The following is a 19,762-nucleotide window of genomic DNA, read 5'->3' as shown; positions in this document are numbered from 1 at the left end:
GCTCCTGTTATGTGTCAGTATTAGGAAGACAGTAGTGAACCAAACATGTGGCTCTTCTGATTTAATGGAGTTAACAGTCTGGGAGGGAAAGATATTTTTGTTATTTGCAACAACAGTAGCAATAGCTAATATTTATGATGAACTAGGGCCTGTTGTGGTGTTAAGGTTTAGTTTTTTCTTTTAGTGTTTTTAATGTGTTGTCACATTTAATCCTAGCAACTCCATGAGTAGGTACTCTTTTTATTCTTATTTTATGGTTGAAAATAATAACGTGACTTGGAGATATTAAGTCAAATGGGGTCATACAGTGAGCATGTTAAATCTAGACTGGCGGATCAGGACGGAAGTGATATTTAATCCCCAATGAAATGATTTTTTTTCTTTCTAAGTTTTATTTTTATTGAGACAGAGTCTCACTCTGTTGCCCAGGCTGGAGTGCAATGGCACAATCTCGGCTCACTGCAACTTCCACCTCCTGGGCTCAAGCGATTCTCCTGCCTCAGCCTCCCAAGTAGCTGGGATTACAAGCGCCCGCCACCACGCCTGGCTAATTTTTGTATTTTTAGTAGAGTTGGGGGTTTCACCATGTTGGCTAGGCTGGTTTCTTTTTTTTGTTTGTTTTTGAGATGGAGTCTCGCTGTGTTGCCCAGGCTGGAGTGCAGTGGTGCAATCTCAGCTCACTGCAAGCTCCGCCTCCCGGGTTCATGCCGTTCTCCTACCTCAGTCTCCCGAGTAGCTGGGACTACAGGTGCCCGCCACCGTGCCCGGCTAATTTTTTTGTATTTTTAGGAGATACAGGGTTTTACCATGTTAGCCAGGATGGTCTCGATCTCCTGAGCTTGTGATCCACCCACCTTGGCCTTCCAAAGTGCTGGGATTACAGGCTTAAGCCACCGCGTCCGGCCGGCCAGGCTGGTTTCTAACTTCTGACCTCAGGTGATCTACCTGCCTCAGCCTCTCAAAGGGCTGGGATTATAGGTGTGAGCCACCGTGCCCAGCCTCTTTTAGTGTTTTTAATGTGTTGTCCCATTTAATCCCAACAACTACATGAGTAGGTACTCTTCTTATTCCCATTTTATGGTTAAAAATAACAGAGTGGCTTGGAGACATTAAGTCAAATGGGAACATACAGTGAGCATGTTAAACCTAGATTGGGAAGTCAGGACAGAAGTGATATTTAATCCCCAAGAAAATAATGTATTTTTTTATTTTTTTGAGACAGGGTCTCATTCTGTTGCCCAGACTGGAGTGCAGTGGCATGATCACAGCTCACTGCAGCCTCAACCTCCTGGGTTCATGTGATCCTCCCACCCCAGCTACCTGGGTACAGGGGTGCACCATCTTGCCCTGCTAATGTTTTGTGGTTTTTGTAGAGATGGGGTTTTGCTGTGTTGCTCAGGCTGGTCTCAAACTCCTGGGCTCAAGCAATTCATTATTCTTGGCCTCCCAAAGTGCTGGGATTATAGGCGTAAGCCACACTGCCCAGCTGGAAATGATATTTAGTCTGATATCTGAAGGATGATAGGAGTTAAACAAGAATCAAGTATCAGAGACCAGATATATGAGGTCTCCATATATATATATATTTGCTCAGGGCAGTGGGCTAGTTTTGGGTGATAATTAGAGGCTAGACTGGACTGGTGGTAGTGGTGAGGGAGGAGAGAAGGGTGAGTCCCAAGGTGAGGGATGCAGGCACATCCTGAGAAATGAGGCAGAAGAATGAGAACTTGGCTTAGAAGAATGAGAACTTGGCTTGGTGCATGTTCTGCTCTTCTGAATGGTGGTGCTGAGGAGACAGGTGGACAGAGAGGTGTGGGGCTCAGGGAGGAGCGCAGGGCTGAGAGGTACCAGCAGGAATAGAATTCCTGAAGTCCCTTGGATTGACCACATGCCTCAGTGAGAGAGCATCCACAGGGTAGAGATCAGCACCTAGGACAGAGCCTTGAGACCTTCCTCCAGGATAGGGAAGGGCTGGAGAACAGGAGGAGGAGCCAATGAGAGGAGGAAGGGGCCACAGAGGGCAGGATCAGGACTCACTGGGAGGCCGGCCGACTCCTGCACAGTTGAAGAACTCTAATGTCAGAGCTGTACTTAGGAGGCAGAGAGCCCCTCGTCCTGGAAGTGTGCAGGGAGCTACTTGGTGACCATCCTTCGGGAATGTCATGGAAAAGATATTTGCATCAAGTTGGGGTGAGATCAGGTGTCTGAATTGGTTCAGGTTCTTTTGTCATTTGTAAGCACACAAATAAACTCTAGTTATCTAAAAGGGGAAAAAAACTGGAAATATTATGGGGTGGCACATGAGCAGTGCTGGGCCTTAGAAAGTACAGGGCCCAGGGTGACTCTGGGGATCTGGGTGGCAGGAGCTAATGGATGACCTTCACAGGGTGACACCATCAGGATGAATCAGCTCCAGCTGTTTTCTGTGCATGCGTTTCTTTGCCCAAGAATCAAATCCCAGGGAGAAGAGTGTGATTCCCCAATGTTGTGAGATTCAGTCATGTGCAAGGGGAAGGCCGAGCACCTCGATTGACAGCCCCATCAGGACTGCATACCATGGAGAAAGGATGGCTTCCCAAAGGAAAAGCAACATTCCAGCTACCAGAGAAGAGGGAGTGAACGCTGGACAGGCAAAATCAACAGACACTTTTTGTATTCTTCATGGTGCAATGATTCAGTGATTTTTGCAATATTCACTTAGCAAGTCACCCCTCCTTGCAGAATTGTTGCTAGTGTTTTTCCTGGCTGGGGAAATGGCTTTTTCCATTTGCCTTTTTTAGAGTGAGTTGGGGGCCTGGGATTGACATGCATTTGTCTCTGGGCTTCAAGGTAGCCCAGAGATTGTGACACCTCAGGAGGCAAAATTTGGTGGCTGTCACTCCATGTCACATCAAGAAAGGGTGTGGATTGTGGCTCTGTGGCCTCTCCTTTACCAACAAGGGGAGGATGCTGGTAGTGGCAAAGGGCCTAAATCTCTGTTGCATCAGCAAGGTTGACCCATCCTAAAAGCACTCACTGAGAAGATGCCCGAGTAACAGACACTCATGGGCACAGTAGACCTGTCAAACCTCATAGTTCCTGGTACTGTCTCTCACCTGAATAAACTCCTAGGTGCATATGTCTTCATTGTGGGCTGCAATATCTGGAGGAATTAAGGGAAGGATGAAACTCTATATCCCAACTTTCCTGAATTCACCAATATGGACTGATGGAGTTGAGTGCTCATAACACCGAGCTCCTAAATAAAAAACAAAAGGCTTACTTTTGTTTGAATGTATGAAGCACAAGAGAAATAAGGGCCCCCACGGCCCACCTTTCAACTTCTTACCTTCGGTTTGTTTGTCAGGACTCCTTTGGTCACAAGAGACAAAAACCCAATTCAAGTTGGTTTAGGTAAAGAGGCATTTATTGGCTTATACCGAGAAGTTGAAAGTTCTTCGGATCTGGCTGGATTTAGGTGCTCCAGTATGGTCATGGGGCATCTCTTGGCTCTGCTTTTCTCTGTGTTGGCTTCATTCTCAAAAAAGCTTTTCCTTAGTGATGATAAAGATGGCAGATGCAGCACTTTGGGAGGCTGAGGCAAGAGGACCACTTGAGGCCAGGAGTTCGAAACCAGCCTGGTCAACCTAGCGAGACCCCATCTCTACAAAAGAAAAAATTCAGGTGTAGTGGTGTGCCCATGTAGTAGCTACTAGGGATGTTAAGGTGGGAGTTGTATGAATCCAGGTGTTCGAGGTTGCAGTGAGCCACAATCGCACCATTGCACTCCACCTTGGGTGACAGAGTGAGATTCTGTTTCAAAAAAGGCATTTGCGTTTGTCACCGCTGTGTTAAGGTAGGTAGGATGAGTGAATGAGCACTTTTCATTTTAAAGGCTCCCTGGGTGACTCCTGGGGAGCCAGGACTGAGAACCAGTGCTGTAGAATTGTATATGGGCAAAACAGCAGGGACTACTCTCCCAAAAAAAGGATGGCAGATGCAAATTTATTCCCCACCAGTTTAACAACTCTGCTGGAAAATAAACCCTCTTTCCTAATAATTCCAGCAAAAGTCCTGAAGTTGATTCTCTTTGGGTGTCCTGAGTCACATGTCCATGCCTGAATCCCCACGGTGGCCCAGGTCCCATGTCCACCCTCAGAGCCAGAGGATGAGGGCAGCCTTAGTGGCCCACACAGTGAGCCAGTGAAGAGCGATCCCTCACAGGAGAAGCATGGAGGATGGATGCTATCAGGCAGAAACAAGACATGCCACCACATTTGGTTTTGGGGTTAGGCCTGCTGCTGGTCTGAGCAATCTGGGGCCAGATATGGCTGGCAAGTGAAGAGATGTTGATGTGTCATCCCCTTAGACCATGGCATTGTGTCCTGCTGTCTGCATCTTTGGGGGCCTGATCAAAAGCGGGAAATCATGGGGTCAAGGACAGACTCCACGTGCCACCCAAACAGGCAGGATGTCCCCAGCAGGTGTTCTGCTCAGGGTCTGGCTCTCCCAGGGTTGTTACTGCAGAAGGAAGGGTAGGGGACAGCTTTCTTCTGGTGGATTTATTTACTTCTCAGGCCTGTTCTTTTCCTCTTGTTGGCTCAACTGCTTAGTTAAACAAATGTGGTAACATTATAAAGGAAAACAGTCTTTTCCCGCAGTTGCTGACCACAGCAAGGTTATTCCTCTTTCCTTTGTTTTTCGTCTTTAGTGCTGGGCTGTGAATAAGCAAATGAAGTTTGCTATTTCTTCTTCCCCTCTTCCAGGAAGAAATAATCATAATCAGAACTTTTAAGAGTTTCCCATAAGACTGGGCAAATTAAAGGAAGGCCCCTATACGGTGGAGCAGATGCAGTTGTGCAAACAGAATGGGGTCATTCTCTCTATATGGAGATGGAACAGACCCTCCTAGATGTGTTAGTGTGGGGAAAAGCAGGTGGTGGAGGTGCGTTCAGAGTAGCAGTGTTCAGCTCTCCCAAGCACATTTGAATCACCCAGGAGCTTTTTAAATGTACTGATGCCTGCCTACCTCCCTCTCCCCACAGCCCCGTTAAATCAGAATCTCCGGGAGTGGGACCTGAGCACTTTTCATTTTAAAAGCTCCCTGGGTGACCCCTGGGGAGCCAGGACTGAGAACCAGTGCTGTAAAATTGTATATGGGCGAAACAGCAGGGACCTAGATAAAAAAAGAAAAATGAGATAGGGAATATCTCAGTCCATACCTACAGATAGCCTCACACATGTGGTCGCACATACAGAGAATGTCTCTAGAAGGATACACAGGAGACTGGAAAGAACAGTTCTCTCTGATGAGGAAGTACAGCGGTGATTCTCAGCTGTATACTCATTTGTAATGTTGCAATTTTGAAGCCACAAGCATAAATGCTCACTGTGTACTTAAAGCTGACCAGGCAGGGCTGTAAGATGACCCCTGACCTCTTACAGCTTGTCTGTGTTGGGGCCGGCTGCCCACAGATTCACAAACCATCTCCCTGTCCATGGTCTCTGCTTGCCCTCTTCTACTCAGCTGCAATGAGTGATTTCTGAGTGTGGGAGAGACCAGAAGAGCCCATTCATTCATTCATTCATTCATTCATTCATATTTTTAGTAAGAATTAGGTATAAGCCAGGCATGTGGTAGGCACGTGAATCTGATTTCACCTTCACAACCGTATGTGAAATTGGTGGTCTTATCTCCATTCTAAGATTGGGGATATTTTAACATAGAAATTCGTATAACCAAGCTGGAAATATCTGAGGCCGAATGACCAGCTAAGAGAGCTTGTAAACTGGCAGCACTTAGATGTGTTTGGATGGCCTGTACAGAACTTTTTAAAAAAATCCTATTTCACGACTCTGGACCAGTGAACCCAGGGCCACTGTTGGCTAGTCCCTTGGAAGGGCATATGCCCCTCAGTTCAGCCCAGTCCCCCCATATCCCTTCCCTTCTGTGTCACACCACCTTTGCATCACTCAGTCACAGGCCTAGCCTCTACAGGCATTTGCGTTTGTCACCGCTGTGTTAAGGTAGGTAGGATGAGTGAATGTCGTCTGTCCCGCAGGGATACTGAGCTGAATTGTTCTGTGGAATGTGCCATTTCTATCCCAATCTGGTCCTCCTTCTGCTGGCTGGAAAACCAAGCTCCTCTGCTTTAAGTTTCATTTGTGGACTGCATGGGATGGGCTGTGGGTATTGATTTGTTTGTGGAAAAATTGTGCACAATAGGGAATGTGTAAAATACATCATGGAAATGGACAGTTATCCCTTCTGGCCGGAGTGTGGGGCAGTGGAGTGACAAGAGATGAGAGTCAAGTTAGACAATGAGTATACTGTGGGTGGATGCCAGGCTAAGCATTTTGAACTCTAACCTTTGGGCTACTGCTGTCCAATAAGACTTTCTATGGTGCTGGAAATTTCTTTTATCTGTGCTATCCAATGATGTTGTCTCCAGACGCATGTGGCATCAAGCACTTGAGAAGGAGCTGGCATTAATGAAGATTTTTACTGGCATTTTAGATTTTATTTAATTAATTTACTTTTACATAACTCCATGTGGCTGGTAGCTACCACACCGGGCACTGCAGATTTAGGCAATAGCCAGTGGATATATTGGAGCAGGGAAATAGTATCAAAGCTGAATCTTCAGAAGGTGATTTTTCCAGGAGTGTACAGGCCACATGGGGTGGGCAGAAGTAGGTAGGGATAGTATCGACACTTCTTAGCATCTATTAGGCACTTCCTGTGTCCACACACTGTGCAGAGATAACTCACTTATTCCTCATAACAACTCTATGAGGAAAGTACTATCATTGTCCCTATTTTATAGACTAGAAAATGAGACACAGCAAAGACAATGGGCGTATTCAAGGTCACACAGCTAATCAACAGTGGCACACGCTGTAGAATCCAGGCAGCTCAGCTGCAGAGCTTGTACCACAAATCCCTCCATCCTGGAAGGAAATAAACGAACCTTCATTGAGAATATACCTTGTGCCGTCCCCTGCTGCTGTGCATCCACACGTGACATCTCATTTAGATTTTGTAGCACTCATGTGCTGTTGGTGGACTTAGATCCTTTGTGGTTATGGAAACTTAGGTTCATAGGGATGAGATACCAAGGCGACTGCAATCTCTGTGGACACCAGTTAAAGCTTTATTGTAAAATTCCATGCCTGTGGGGGAATCACAGGCTGTGGGAGTCAGGGGGGCATGTACAGGAAGATATGGCATGAAAGGTGTTGCGAAGGAAGAATCAGTGGGATTTAGCAACTGACTGAATGGCGGGGGTGAGGAAAGCGGGGGAGGCTTTCTCCTGGAACAGTGAGATGAATGACAAACACACATGTAACTGCACTGTGTGAGTTGAGAGTGTGGGCTCCAGAGGAAGACAAACTGGTTTCAAATACAAGTGTTAACATGGACTAGCTGAACAACCTTGGGCAAATCACTTCTTTTCGAGCATCGGTGTCCCTGTTGATATAAAGAGGACCCAAGACAGGAGGATCGCTTGAGGTCAGGAGTTTGAGACTAGCCTGGGCAACATAGTGAGATCCTGTCTCTAGAAAAAAACTTTAAAAATTAGCCAGGCACAGTGATGCATGCCTGTAGTCCCCTCTACTCAGGAGGCTGAGGCCAGAGGATCACTTGAACCCAAGAGTTTGTGGCTGTAGTGAGCTGTGATTGTACCATTGCGCTCCAGCCTGGGCAACAGAGCAAGACTTTGTCTCTATAAAAGATATAATGAGAATCATAGCGCCTTCCTCACAGGACTGTGATGAGGCTCAGGTTAAGCACGGGTATGAAAGCCCTTTGCAAACTCAATAGCATGACTTGCATGACCCTGTGAGTCACTCCTCTTAGTGCTAGTAAGACCAGCCATTGGGCAGACATGGTGACCAGAACTTTCTGTCTTTGATCATGGAAACAATTCAGGAAGTTGCTTGGGGGAACCCCATGTCATCTTGGGCACTTGGCAGAGTTTAGTGTGGATAAGCCTGTGGGTCAGCTTTGACCTAGGAGGAAAGAGTGGTTCTCCCAGCAGCTGTAGAGCAAAATCTGCATGCCATTGGCTCCAACTCCAATGCCCTTTTCCACCAAGCAGTTTGCATGTGTTGTCTTATTTGAGCTGCACAACCTTATTTAAGTAGGTACTATTATAAAATAAGGCTCAGAGAGGTGGAGACACTGAGCTAATGTCCTTCAGCTTATAGTTGGTAAAATGAGCATTCAAACCAAGGCCCACCTGGTTCCAGAAACTTAGCCTGTAATTCCTGTAGGTGATGGGCTTCTCATTTCTTTTCCCACCACAGATAATCTGCAACTAGTGCTAGAATTTCTATCCCAGATTGACACGGATTTAAGGACAAAGGTTCCGTCCTAAGAATGTCAGTTTTCCACTATAGACCCCAGGAAGAATTGTGTACAAGAGGGGAATCAACTCCAAACAGAAAAAAAATATGTATATCTTTTGATGATTTAATTTAGTCCTCTTTGAAATGCAATGAGTAAATTTTAGTGGTTAGAGTAAACCACTAAAATTTGGGAGTTAGAGGTGGAATGCAGTGTGAAGCAGAGTTGAGATCTCAGTGCTTTTCCTGGAGCAGAAACATCCAAGAGGGCCCCTGTCACCCGAGATTTTGGCTACAGTCTACTCCTTCCATCTGGGATTAACCAGGCATTTCTTATCCTTGCTGATCTATTGTTTCTTATTGCTGCTGTAACAAATTACCACAAATTTCCTGGTCTAAAATGGCACACATTTATGATCTTATACTTCTAGATGTCAATATTCTGAACAGCAGGTCTTCCGGGGCTGAAATCGAGGTGTCAGCAGGGCTGCATTCCTTCTGGAGGCTCTAGGGGACAATCTGTTTCTTACCTTTTCTAGAGGCCACCCACATTCCTTGGCTTGCGTTCCCTTCCAGAAATGGCATGACTCCAACCTCTGCTTCCATCATCATGTCTTATCCTCTGACTCCGACTCTTTTCCCTCCCTCCTGTAAGGACCCCTGTGATCACACTGGGCTCATCCAGATATTCTAGTATAACCCCTTTGCTCAAGATGCTTAATTTAATCACATCTGCAAAGTCAATTTTGTTGTGTAAGTAATACATTCGCATGTCCCAGGATTAGGACATGGATATCTGGTGGTGGTGGCAGGGAGTCAGGGGTCGGGGGTAGAAACATTTTTCTGCCTATACAGCTGGCAGGTGGCCTTTCTTATTTCCTTTCCTTTCCTTTTATTTATTTATTTATTTATTTTTTTGAGTCAGGGTCTCCCTCTGTTGCCCAGGCTGGAGTGCAGTGGTACCAACACAGCTCACTGCAGCCTTGACTTCCCAGCCTCCCGGGTTCAAGCAATCCCCCCACCTCAGCTTCCCAAGTAGCTGGGACCACAGGTGCACACCACCATGCCCGGCTAATTTTTTGAAGTTTTTAGAGATGGAGTCTTGCCGTGTTGCCCAGTATGGTCTTGAACTCCTGGGCTCAAGCAATCCTCCTGCCTTGACCTCCCAAAGTGTTAGGATTATAAGTGTGAGCCACTGCATTCGGCTGCAAGTGGCCTTTCTGATCTTGCCTGTAATAAGGGAGGGTGGGAAGTGGATAGAGCCTGAGACAGCTTTTCATTCTCTGCTGAAGCTGAGTAGCAATTTCCCCTTTTAAACGGGCCATGCGTGTAGTCCCCTGTCTCGCTTTCAGACATTTTCATTGCTCACCTGGCCCCTAAGCATTTGAGTTTCAGACCCCATTGTGTAGTTCTAGTAAAACCTTGCTATAGACTGGGGTCAGAGGGCTGCAGGCTTTCAACCTTTGTAGAGCAAGGAGTTACTGAATAAACTAGGAAGCATCTGGAGATTCTGGGCTCTTAACTGGGTACCTGTTTGAAAGTAGGGTCTAGTACATTTTTTCAACAGCTCAGTAAATGTTGCTTCTTCTTTAAAAAATAACAAAAAAACAAAAACTGGTCTTACTCTGAATTTGCCAAATAGAAATGAGGGGGTGTTTATTTGTGCCACAAAAGGATTTGATTTCTTTAAATAGGCAGCCCTACTATTTTCTTCAAAGTGTTTTAGTTAATGGGAAATTAGATTTGCACAACTTTTCAGAAACACACTGTGTAAAGGAATTACCTGCACCAGAAACTCATCAGGTTTTTCAAAGTCTGTTCTCAGCTTCTCTGCAGATCATGCTGGAGTTCACTTGGCTTATTGATTCTGCCTCACTGGGGATGGACTATTCATTTCTGTGGGTAATTGGAAGGCTACCTAAAGTGACCTTGTCAATGGTTGGATTGACAAATATTCATGCTGCTGGAATGTTGGGGGATCAGCCAGGAGCTACGTCTACCATTAAGTTGGTTGTGTTTTCTCCTTTTTCTATGACTGATAATATTCATTTTTTGGTTCATTCATTCACCAAACATTTATTTACTGAATATCAATTTTGTACCAGGAATTGTGGTAGACACTAGGAGACAAGAGATGAGCTACCTTTACCCCTTCTGTCTCCAAAGGGGATAAAGATGAAAAGATAATAACTGATTTTTTTTTTTTGAGACAGTCTTGCTCTGTCACCCAGGCTGGAGTGCAGTGGCGTGATCTTGGCTCATTGCAGCCTCCGCCTCCCAGGTTCCAGTGATTCTCCTGCCTCGGTCTCCTGGGTAGCTGGAATTACGGGGGCCCGCCACCACACCTAGCTAATTTTTATATTTTTTTAAAGAGAATAACTGATATTTTGGATGTTTGGAAGAAAGGTTGTAGAATAAAGCAGCTACTTGAAAATGGGGGAAAGTACTTTCCTAAATAGTTCTGGGTTAAAGAATAAATTAAAACTATACTAATACACTGCTTAGAAACTTGATACGATGATGGGACTAAATATAAAACATAGGATGCAGCCAAAACTGTACTTAAAAGACAAGTTTTCAGCCATAACATGTTTAAATGTTTAATGAAGAGGAATGGGAATAAATTAATTGGGCAGTCAATTCAAGAAGCTTTAAAAAGAATAGTGGATAATATTAGCTGACATTTGTAGAATAGTCATGATATGGTTGGCGTGGTTCTGAGCATGGAATAACTCATTTAGTTCAGACAACACCACTGTGATGTGGGTCCTGTTTTCACTGTCATATTCCAGAGAGGAAACCGAAGTACAGGAAGATGAGGTGCTGTACCTAGTCTTAGAGTTTGCAAATGATAGACACACGATGTACACCTGGCCATCAGACTCCAGAATTCACATTCCCAATCAATAAGTAATACAAATACAAGTAAGCAATACAATCACAGGCACATAGAACAAAAAAGTTAAAGTGCCGATTAATAAAGAAGAATAAAACCAGATAGAGTTGATAAATATAATCATAATCTGCTTCTTTAACATCATAGAATGATAAAAATAGACAAGAAAGAACACAAACTTCTGGAAAAAAAATGAGAGACTACCTAACAATACAATATGAAGAAAGAAAGAGAAAAAGTATAATATCATCACAGATAAGATGCTACAATTTAAACACGTTGAGAAGAACACTGTGGATAATTTCCAAGGAAAATATAAATTCCAAAAGTTAGTTTGAGTAGAGGTGGGAAACTTTCCTGTGTGGTTGAAGTGTAGAGAGGGAGAGGGAGGTGAAGCTGGGGAAAGCTCAGGGATGGGGCGAGACTATACTGTCATCTCTACTTTCCATGTTGAATAAAAGGGAAAGTTAAACATGCAAATATGACAAAGGGAAAAGAGGGAATAATAAAAGTATTATTTGGGGCAATATGGTTTTCTATCTGGAAGACTCAAAGGAAGCAACTAAAACCCCACAAAAGCTATTTGAGTTTTTAAAAAAATGCTTTAAAATAAATATGCTAAAAATCTATTCCTTTCCTATTGTTTTTATTTGTTTGTTTGTTTTGTGTTTTGAGATGGAGTCTCACTCTGTTGCCCAGGCTGGAGTGCAGTGTCGTGATCTTGGCCCACTTCAACCTCCACCTCCCAGGTTCAAGCAATCTCCTGCCTCAGCCTTCCGAGTAGCTGGGACTGCTACAGGAACCTACCACCACGCCCAGCTAATTTTTGTATTTTAAGTAGAGATGGGGTTTCACCATGTTGGCCAGGCTGGTCTGGAACTCCTGGCCTCAAATGATCTGCCTGCCTCATCCTCCCAAAGTGCTGGGATTACAGGCATGAGCCACCGTGCACAGCTATTTGCTTTCCTATTTTTAAACAATGACCAGTTGGGAAACAAAATGAAAACATGTCAAATTTACAATAGCATACAAAAGATTCCCTTAGACGATACTAAAGGGAAAATGTGTAGGACTTATATGGAAAAAATAGGAGTTCAGCAAGGGGACAATCATTTCCTGATGGAAAGACTCATTGTTGTCAAGGCGTCAATTATCTTGAATTTAATTTCTAAATTTAACACAATTTCAATCAAAGTCGCAATCATTTTTTGGAGACTGGGAGTTGACTGAATACAATCCCAATAAAAATTCCATTGGTATTTTTAAAATCTTGATAAACTGATTCTAAAGTTTACTTGGAAGAATAAATATGCAGTGATAGCCAAGAAAATGTTGAAAATAAGGATAATGAGGGAGGACTTGCCCTGCCAAGATATAACATATTACAGAGCTACTATAATTAAAGCCCATATTGCTATACTAGAAGACAGATCAGTGGCACAGAATACAAGGCACAAAGACAGACCCCAGTGTATATAATTATTAAACATATAATAAAGTTGGCATTTGAAATCAGTGGGGAAGGGATGAATTATTCAATAAAGGCTGCTGGGACAATTGGTTACCTCTTTGGGAAAAAATGGCAAATTGGATTCCCATTTCACATCAGATTCCAAGAAATTACACATGGATCACAGAGTTTAAAGTGGAAATGATGCCATATAAAAGTACAAAAAAACTCCAAAGAGTAATATTTATATGATCTTGGAGCATGAAGAAGGCTGTTTGAGGTGTACTTGGACTGTCTTCCTTTGTCCAGTTTTCCCTTTTAGTGGTTTAAAAGGAATACACAGTAGTTTTTATATTTTTATTTATGTACTTACTTTTGAAACAGGGTCTCATTATGCCACCCAGGCTGGAGTGCAGTGGTGCAGTCATGGCTCACTGCAGCCCCAACTTCCTGGGCTCAAGCGATCCTCCCACCTCAGCCTCTGGAGTAGCTGAACTACAGGCATGCACCACCATGTCTGGCTAATATTTTACTTTTTGTAGGGATGGGATCTCACTATGTTGCACAGGTTGGTCTCAAACTCCTGGGCTCAAGTGATCCTCCTGCCTTGACGTCCCAAAGTGCTGGGATTACAGACGTGGGCCACCACACCCAGTTCCTATTCTTATTTTTAATCCTTAATTGTTAACACGTATATTTAAACTTATAATGCCTTATATGCAATTTCTCAATATCTATAATATTTTGAGGGATATAAGACTCAGCACATTTTAATCTTGTAACCCTCCTGCAACTCCCATTTCTTATGACTTGGGTTTTCTCTACTGCTCTATCTCTTCCTCTGTTGAAAACTTTACATATTACAGAAAAAATTAAACATATATGAAAGTAACAGATTAGTATAATGCATCCTCATGTGTGCATCACCCAGTTCAATAATGACCTATCATGATTGATTTCTTTTTCATCTGTAATCCTCCCCTTTCTATCCCCACGCTGGCATACTGAATTATTTTAAATTATTTTATCCATAAAGATTTTAATGTATCCTCAAATATAAGGATTCTATAACCAAAAAAGACCATTATCACACCAAATATTTTTAATTCCCTAATGTCGGTAACAATAATTCCCTAATGTCATTAGAAAGTGAGTATATCCATTTCCCTGATGGCCTTATCATTTTTTAAAACTTTTGGTTTTTTCCAATTAGAATCCAAACAAGGTCCACATGTTAAATTTAGTTGATACGGGTTGATAGATGCAGCAAACCACCATGGCACATGTATACCTATGTAACAAACCTGAACATTCTGCACGTGTATCCCAGAACTTATAAAATAAAAAAATTAGTCGATATGTTTCTTGAAATATATGTTTCTCCTCTTATTTTCTCCCCACCTGCAGTCCCCTCTTGTAGTTTATTTGTTGAAGACACCATATTGGTTGCCTTTTTTTCCTACATTCTGGGTATTTGTAGGGAGCCGGTGGTTGCTGATCGCATCCCTGTGGTGTCATTTAATATGTTCCTCTGTGACTTGTATTTTCTGTAAATCTGTAGTTGCATCAAGAGACTTGAACCAGTCATGTTTGCTTATTTGACAAGTGTGCTTCATAGGTAGTGAAGTGAGCTTTCCCCTGTAGGCAAGTGGTATCTTTTTGTGACCTTAGCAACCATAGATGATTGTCACCCAGACTCATTGTGTCGCTATGGGTGGCCTTGAGGTTTCCTGTTCTGTTTTCGTTTACTAAGCATGCACTTTAGAAAGGCTCTGAGCTGGTCCCTGAAGCATGGCACTCGTCCTCCAGATACACACAGTCTTGAGGTTGTAAAAGACGATTTGAACACCAAGACTGCAAAAGATGATTTGAACAACAACAACAAAAAAACAGTTTTATTTTGTATACATTCTTTCATTGTACCTCCCCCAGAGTGATATAACCTCCAAATAGGGGAGCCATAGCCTAGATGCATTAAATTCACACCAATTCAAATACATGTATATATGTATTTGCTTGCAAACTACTGAAGTGACAATGTAAACGTTGCTGCCTATTTTCCCACTCTTCTATTAGATTGACATTGCTTTTGGTGAGATGGGGCATGAGTCCACCATCCTGTTCCCTCTGTTTCCGCATGACCCTCATCGTATGAACACCTCTCTTAAGTGTGAGTCTAGGATTTAGAGATACATATTTCTTATGCATTATACACCTAAACACAAGCCAACTACTTCATCTGGCACCTGATCCAAGAAACAACATTCTGTTCCAAAATCAATAGAAGACCAGGCACTTTAAGGGATCTTCAAGGGAGTGTAATTTTGAGCATATGGAATCTTTCTAACCCTAGCTAACTTTAGAAGTTTAACTCCTATGCAAGATGAAACATCTATGTACCCAAGAGTTTGACTTCAGCAAAGGACAAGCTGAAGAAGCTGACATTGTTGTTTATTTTGGCATAAAGGCTTTACTTGTTGGTGATGTTCAAGTTTAATGATCTCTTCCTTCCTTTCTCTCTCTTCCTCCTCTCCGCTTTCCTTCTTCCCTTCCTCCCACCCTGATTTTCTCTTTTGCAGTTTGCTGCTTTGTGGTGCACAAGCGGTGCCATGAATTTGTCACATTCTCCTGCCCTGGCGCTGACAAGGGTCCAGCCTCTGATGTAAGTAACGGGCATCGATCACTTTTCTCTGTCCACAGTCAATACTGCCTTGTGGTTAAATGTGAGTGAGCATTCTTAGACAAGTAAGTGCAGAAGATCTCACTCTAAGGCATGTGGTGGTCCCTATAGCTTTTGAGAGAGTTTTCCTTTTAGTGGAAAACAAAACGAAACAAAACATTTGAGAGAGGGTGTGGATGGATGGGAAACCAGCTAGTTGGTCTACTATGAGTTTGCTAATATCTTCACTTTGAAAGCTGGAGCACGGAGGGTGATAGGCAAGGGCCTACTTGGTAGTGTGGCTGCAAAAAGGTAGTTTTGTGGTACTTTACAGTGCACGTTATGGTACTTTGTTAGGGTGTTCTTTATTATTATTATTATTATTGTTATTATTATTATTATTTTGAGATGGAGTCTCACTCTGTCTCCCAGGCTGGAGTGCAGTGGTGCGATCTCGGCTCACTGCAAGCTCCGCCTCTTGGGTTCATGCCATTCTCTTGCCTCAGCCTCCCGAGTAGCTGGGATTACAGGTGCCTGCCACCATGCCCGGCTAATTTTTTTTTGTATTTTTAGTAGAGACAGGGTTTCACCGGGTTAGCCAGGATGGTCTCAATCTCCTGACCTCGTGATCTGCCCGCCTCAGCTTCCCAAAGTGCTGGGATTACAGGTGTGAGTCACCGTGCCCAGCCTATTATTATTATTTTTTAAGAGACAAAGTCTCTCCATGTTGCCCAGGCTGGTCTCGAATTCCTGGGCTCAAGCAGTCCTGCCGCCTTGGCCTCCCAAACTGTTGTGATTCCAGGCTTGAGCCACTGTACCCTGCTTGTTAAGGTGTTCTTAATATCAGGGCCCAAGAATGAGGAGGAAATGAATTTATCCTGCTACCGTAAATCTCAAAATATGACTACTGCTAGTGGGACAAGAGATGCTTGTAGGTAAAATGTGTAAAAAATTTGTGTTTTAATCATTATAAATGTATTTTACTGTGGATTGGGAAAAATGTATCTAGTAATGGTTTTGCGCTTGTGGTAAGGATATAGAATTTCCTACCTAAGTAAAGGTATTTAGGTTAAACAAAAGATAAATTGATTTGAGGACAATATTAAGTGAATGATAGTAAGGGTGATAAAAGGATATGGCAAAAGTTTTGGTACAAATGTGTTTTAAGTTTGGGATACATTGTTGATTGGCCTACCCAGCAGCCATTCACAGACTTCATCTTTCCGGCAGAGGCTACCTCTCGTGCTGGAAGCTGAAAATGCCTGATACTTCCTTTCCCTGGCTCTCTTGTAGCTGCTGAATGAGAATGTGACCCAATCCTACTAATGGAAACTGAGGGGAAGACCTGGGAAAGAATCTAGGAAAGATTTTTCCTTTCTGATAAGAGAGAAACATCCCTTCCCTTGTCCTCTTGGGCATTTTTGTGCAAGGACATATGCTTGGAGTTGTGGCAGCCCTTTTGGGTCAATGAGGGACATATTGCTGACATCCTGAGCATGGCAGAGTGGAAGATTTAAAAGAACTACGGGTCCATGATGATGCTGATGAGCTGCTGAGACCACTCACAGTCCTTTTATCCCCAAGCTGGGTAGATGGGATAAGAAGCTTTTTTTTTTTTTTTTTTTTTTTTTTTTTTTTGGCGAAGTCTTATTGTTTGAAGCCTTCTTTTTTATTTTTGTTTTTTTCTCTTTTGAGACAGAGTCTTGCTCTGTTGCCCAGGCCAGAGTGTGGTGGCACGATCATGTCTCACTCACTGCAGCTTAACCTCCCTGGCTCAAGCAACCTTCCACCTCAGCCTCCCAAGTAGTTGGGTCTACAACTGGATGCCACCACACCTGGCTAATTTTTTATTTCTTTGTAAAGATAGGTTTTCCCTATGTTGCCCAGGCTGGTCTCGAATTCCTGGGCTGAAGCCCTCCTCCTACCTTGGCCTCCCAAAGTGCTAGAATTACAGGCATGAGTCACCGTGCCTGACCCTGGGGGCATTCTTTTACATGCAGCTGAAACTGTCCTAGCTGAGAAGGCTTTCCACCATTCACAGTCTTTCATTGCCCAATAATGAACTTCATTCAGCATACCCCAATGCAGCCATCACCCCTAGTTCTCTTACTTTGTTCCTGCTTTGATTCCCCTTCCTGAAATTTCTCCCATTGGCTTTGTCTCCATCACTGGTCCTGTTACCCACTTAGACTTGACAGCTGACAGCTTGCCCAAAGTAAGTAGTGACTATCTTCTGTCATTGAATTTCTTTAGCTCCTGCTGGTCTTCTGTAAATGGTCACCTGCCAATTTGCTGCAAACTGGGGTGGGAGTTGTGTGTCTATGTGTGTGTGGAGAGGGGGGGGCATATCTGTTGCCATAGCAACACAAAGATGCTGGAGCATATGTTGGATATTCTTTGCTTGGAAAATGTGGTAATTGAGGTTAAGAACTCCAAGACACATGGAACAACCAAAGTCCTTTAAAATCTGTTTGCAAAGACAAAGTTTGAGACTGTTTGTCATGTTCTCTCAGATCCTATGCCCTAGCCCTTGTAGTGCAATTTCTTCTCTCCTACCTAGCAAAACAGGCACGTAAGTCTGGGGAGACTGCCTGACTCCAGTATGCAGCTCTGAGTGTTCATGTAGACTGAAACTTGATACTCAACTTGCAGCCAAGAAGATGGTGTTTCCAATATTCTATCTCTCTGCCGAATGTTTCTGTTGCCTAAGACAGAAACTCAGCTCAAACTGACTTACATGAAAAGGAAAATTTTTGGTCTTTGAAATTGAAAAGGCTTAAGGGTTGACCTGGCTTCAGGCACAGTGAATCAAAGTTCTAAATAATGTCCTCCGGAACTTGTTTCTCCCTTTCTTGGCTTAGCCTTTGTCTGTTTTGATTTTATTTTCAGGAAGGCTTGTCTCCTATGCGAGCATGGTGGCTGCAACACCTTTAATCTTGTATCTTATCAGTGCTGCAGTGCAGTAACAAGAGCTAAAGTCTCATTAGACCGTGAATCATATATTGCCAGAGAATGGGTTATGCTGATTGGCCAGGCCTGGGTATATGCTGCTGTGATGTGAATGTTTTGTTTCTCCAAACTTATATCCTGAAATCCTAACACCCAAGGTGTGGTGTTAGAAGGTGGGCCCCTTGGGAGGTGGTCAGTTAATGGGGGAAGAGTCCTCATAAATGAGATAGTGCCCCTATAAAAAAAGACCCCAGAGATATCCCTCACCTCTTCTACCATGTGAGGTTGCAACAAGAAGACAGTTGTCTACGAGAAAGTAAGCTCTCACCAGAGACTGAATCTTCCAGTGCCTTGATCTTGTACTTTCCAGCCTCCAGAACTGTGAGGAATAAATTTATCATTTAAAAACCACTCAGATTTTGGTATTTTGTTACAGCAGCCAGAAGGGACTAGGACAGAAAAATTTTGGCGCTAAGAGTGTATAGAGGAACAAAATTTTAAGGATGAGTTTTCTGAATTGGTTTTGGGGATTTGGCAATTGGCTGCCGAGTCTGATTAGATTTAATAATGCTAATTACCCTATTTCTAATAGTAAAGAGAGCATAGATCGTCCACGGCATGATCTGTTTATAGAGATACACAAATTATCTGCATTGAATACTCCTAATCAACCATTTATAAGAAGCAAGGAACCAAGTGATTCCATATATGATACCCAAACACTTTTGGAAAACTAAGGCATATAATGACTTGCTCCTAATGTCTCTGGACAAAGTGGAGAAAGAAAAAGATGAGCTCAGGGATTTGAATTTCCAGCTCAAAAGTGTTTCATAAACGATCTAAGAGCTTCTAGGTGTGCCCTGAAGGAGAGCCTTCTAGCCTGTAGTTGCAGGGCTGAAATTTCTGAAAATTAAATGCACAACCTCATCCTTTAATTGGCTGAATTACAATGAAAATTGAGCTCCCCACGACACAGGGTGTCTGCTGTAAAAGCAAGGGCAAGGACATAGATCAGAAAAGAATGGGATCCCGTGAGGTGGGAAGACTCTGATGAAGTCCCTGATGAAGCTGGGGACATTGAGCCCCTAAATTCTGACGAGTCTTTTTACCAGTGGAAGTGGCCTCCTTACCTCTGGCAAAAGTGCCATCCCCACTCAGGGTGGCATTGGCCTTTCCACCTTGTCTAAGGGAACTCACCCTGCATTGCCCTAGGAAATAGTAATGGGTTTCTCTGAGGCAGTTCCCATGCCAGACAATGCTGATTCTTCTCAACACCCAATCCCACCACCCCTTCAAGTCCTAGCGGGCTCCTAAAGGTGAGATGCACAGTGTGACCCATGGGGAGGTATGCTATACCCCAAAAGAACTGTTTGAGTTTTCTAATTTATACAAGCAGAACCATAGGGAATATGCATAGGAATGGATATTAAGGGGGTAGGATAATGGTGGAAGTAACATAAAGTTGGATCAGACTGAATTT

At 43.4% G+C, this 19,762-nt stretch overlaps 2 protein-coding genes across 9 annotated transcripts in view; one reads left to right on the top strand and one right to left on the bottom strand.

Annotated features, from left to right (window-relative positions):
• The window catches only part of NDUFAB1 (NADH:ubiquinone oxidoreductase subunit AB1), a 1,133,838-nt gene that overhangs the window by 388,494 nt on the left and 725,582 nt on the right, over positions 1–19,762 (bottom strand). The window contains exon 1 of one of the 7 annotated variants that reach the window (XM_050773848.1): positions 5,909–5,912. The exons of the other annotated variants lie outside the window; for them this stretch is intronic. The gene's annotated coding sequence lies outside the window, so the exon portion shown is untranslated. Of the gene's footprint in view, positions 1–5,908; positions 5,913–19,762 lie in introns of those variants that run through there. 7 annotated transcript variants of the gene reach the window in all.
• PRKCB (protein kinase C beta) overlaps positions 1–19,762 on the top strand; it is a 382,510-nt gene that overhangs the window by 135,476 nt on the left and 227,272 nt on the right. For both annotated transcript variants that reach the window (XM_050773830.1, XM_050773829.1), the window contains exon 3: positions 15,254–15,336. In XM_050773830.1, coding sequence (XP_050629787.1) covers positions 15,254–15,336 — 83 coding nt within the window. The remainder of the gene's footprint in view (positions 1–15,253; positions 15,337–19,762) is intronic.

Source organism: Macaca thibetana, chromosome 20 (genome assembly GCF_024542745.1).
Source record: "Macaca thibetana thibetana isolate TM-01 chromosome 20, ASM2454274v1, whole genome shotgun sequence".
Taxonomy (NCBI): Eukaryota; Metazoa; Chordata; class Mammalia; order Primates; family Cercopithecidae; genus Macaca; species Macaca thibetana.
This window is presented reverse-complemented; position numbering and strand designations above follow the sequence as displayed.